This window comes from Rhincodon typus, chromosome 2, assembly GCF_021869965.1.
Source record: "Rhincodon typus isolate 14 chromosome 2, sRhiTyp1.1, whole genome shotgun sequence".
NCBI lineage: Eukaryota > Metazoa > Chordata > Chondrichthyes > Orectolobiformes > Rhincodontidae > Rhincodon > Rhincodon typus.
The window spans coordinates 73554377-73556986 of record NC_063333.1 but is presented as its reverse complement, the minus strand read 5'-3'; the positions used below and the strand labels follow the sequence as shown (position 1 = coordinate 73556986).

General features: G+C 44.0%; 1 protein-coding gene across 4 annotated transcripts in view; it reads left to right on the top strand.

The window, feature by feature from the left end:
- Nucleotides 1-2610, top strand: part of rpa3 (replication protein A3) — a 19340-nt gene continuing 16730 nt past the window's right edge. The window contains exons 1-3 of one of the 4 annotated variants that reach the window (XM_048613982.1): nucleotides 1-25; nucleotides 1312-1676; nucleotides 2130-2204. In XM_048613982.1, the coding sequence (XP_048469939.1) occupies nucleotides 1578-1676; nucleotides 2130-2204 (174 nt within the window). In that variant the 5' untranslated portion in view covers nucleotides 1-25; nucleotides 1312-1577. Of the gene's footprint in view, nucleotides 26-47; nucleotides 1154-1311; nucleotides 1677-2129; nucleotides 2205-2610 lie in introns of those variants that run through there. The other 3 variants (XM_048613989.1, XM_048613995.1, XM_020516004.2) reach the window with 3 other exon arrangements.

Below are 2610 nucleotides of genomic sequence, written 5' to 3'. Positions count from 1 at the left end.
ACCACAAATTGGGTTGACGACACTGGTAGTAGTCTATTAGACAGCTAAGACAACAAGGTGCAGGGCTGGATGAACACAGCAGGCCAAGCAGCATCACAGGAGCAGAGAGGCTGACGTTTCGGGCCTAGAAGTCAGCTCTGCTCCTATGATGCTGCTTGGCCTGCTGTGTTCATCCAGCCCTGCATCTTGTTGTCTCGGATTCTCCAGCATCTGCAGTTTCTACTGTCTCTATTAGACAGCTAACATGAGCTACATGCGGAACAGAGACTAATCAGGAGCTAATGAGAGCATGTAGCGATGACAATCTCTTTAAATTTTGCGCCGTTATTTGCACCATGATTAATTTAGAAGGATAGGTAGGAGGTTTAGAGGGGACTTGATTTTTTTTCCACCCAGTAGAGGGTAGTGATTTGGAAGGCACTACCTGTGAGGGTAGTTGAGGCGGGTAACCTCACAGTACTTGGATGCACACTCAAAGTGTCATAACTTTAAGGCTATGGGCCCGGAAAGTGGATGAGTGTAGATTTAGTGTATTTTTCTCAGTACAGACTCGATGGGCCGAACAGCCTCTTTTGTATTGTATGATTCTAAGGTGGACGTGTACTGTCCTACCAGCGATTATAACGGACTGATATCAAGGACAGTGAAGAGACAATAGCTGTGTCAAACGTCAGCACTGATTTAACTTGCTCCTGTGTCATTTCCATGCAAACATCATCAATTATGATATTAAATCCCCGTTGTGCTAATGTTTGTAAAGCGCGCCCCAATTAAGAATTTTATGACGGCTCAAGGGAAATTATTCTACAGTTTCTTAGGAATCCTGACAATTGGTAAACTGCCCTTACATAAATTATATTTTGGAACAAGGTTTTTTTTTCAAATCGCTGTCTCGTAACTTTTCCAATCTACCAACAATAATGTGGCTTTTAACCTATTATTTCACACTAATTCTCTCTCCTCGCCAAGTAAATGCTTCAACATTTTGCTGGAAGACATTTACACTGGACGCAGTCCTGTGTAGCCATTGAATTCCGACACAGTAGGCATACCGCTGTGCCATAAAGCACATCACAGGGGAATCCTTTTTTGACCTTTTTGATGTGGTTTATCACTATATTCAAAGAGAAACCTTGGCTAATTCTCTTCCAGGGTCAGTGAGTCTATTTGAAATTTCACCCAGTGATCAATTGATAACGCCAAATATACAACAGAAGGGTCACGGGACTCCAAATGTTAATTCTCTTTTCTTTCTCCAGATGCTGCCAGACCTGCTAAATTTTTCCAGCAATTTTTGTTTTTTTCTTTCAGATATAGAACCCCCTCGGTTATGCGAAATAGTACCATTGGAATAGGTATAAGATTCGTTCGATACCGTCAAAGGACGCAGAAACACAACTGTCGAATGATATTAGGATTAATTGCAATCCGGAACAGTATTCGTGTGTTCATAGCGCAGGGGATTGTGTTCGACGCCGCACAGGCTCCAGGTGGAAGTGACTGCGGAAAGAACAGTTAACGTTTCCCGCCAAACAGCGGGAGGTTCGTGGCTTCCGGGTAAACACAAGGAGGAGTAAATGGCGGACGATCTGGAGGGTCCACGCACGAGGATTAACACGAGCCTGGTCTCGCGGTTCACCGGGAGGGCCGTTTGTTTCGTGGGCAGAGTTCAGAAGGTAGCAGGAAATCAGCAACTGAAGGAGCACTCAGTTAACCGGCCCGCCTGCCTTTCCCCTCCGTGTCACCTCCTTCCTCAATGATCCCTCCGCTCCTTCCTTCCTTCAGTGTTCCCTTCTATGTCCATCTCTCAGTGCCTCCTCTCAGTGTACCCTTTCATTTCTGTCCCTTGGTCAATGTTTGCTCCGCTCTCCCTCCCTCACTGTACCTTTCCTCCGTACCGTCCACCTCGCTCACATCCTCCCTAGTCCCCATTCACAAAACATACTGCCACTTCTCCCCGCCGACACTCCTTCCTGATCCCCCCTCTTCTATGCTTTTCCCCTTCAACTAAATTAGGGCAAATAATTTTGTTCAATAGTAGTGTTCCTAGGATCAGGAAAGATTGTTTTATTACCACATATTACTATGTATTGTCCACTAAACAAATATTTGTGATTTTTGTTAATTAGGTTCATCCCTCTGGGACCTCCTTTGTTCTGTCAGATGGTGATGGGAAGAATGTAACAGTGGAAATGACTGATCCAGTAAGTGAATTTTAAAAATGAGTGCAATATTAGAAACACCCTGACATGCATAGTTACTGCATGCCAGACTGATTTGTTTTTATGAAAGTTTCTTTTTAAATTCCAAAATAAAACAAAGAACTGCAGATGCTGCAAAATCTTCAACAGAACAGAACAGAACGTGCCAGGGAATTTCAGTAGGTCTGATTGTATTTTCTCTCCACAAATGCTGACAGATCTGCTGTGTTTTTTCCAGCATTTTCTGTTTTTGCTTAAACAAAACAGCACTCTTTGACAGAGATAGTAGGAACTGCTGAAGCTGGAGAACCTGAGATAACAAGGTCTAGAGCTGGATGAACACAGCAGGCCAAGCAGCATCAGAGGAGCAGGAAAGCTGAGATTTTGGGTCTGGACCCTTCTTCAGAAA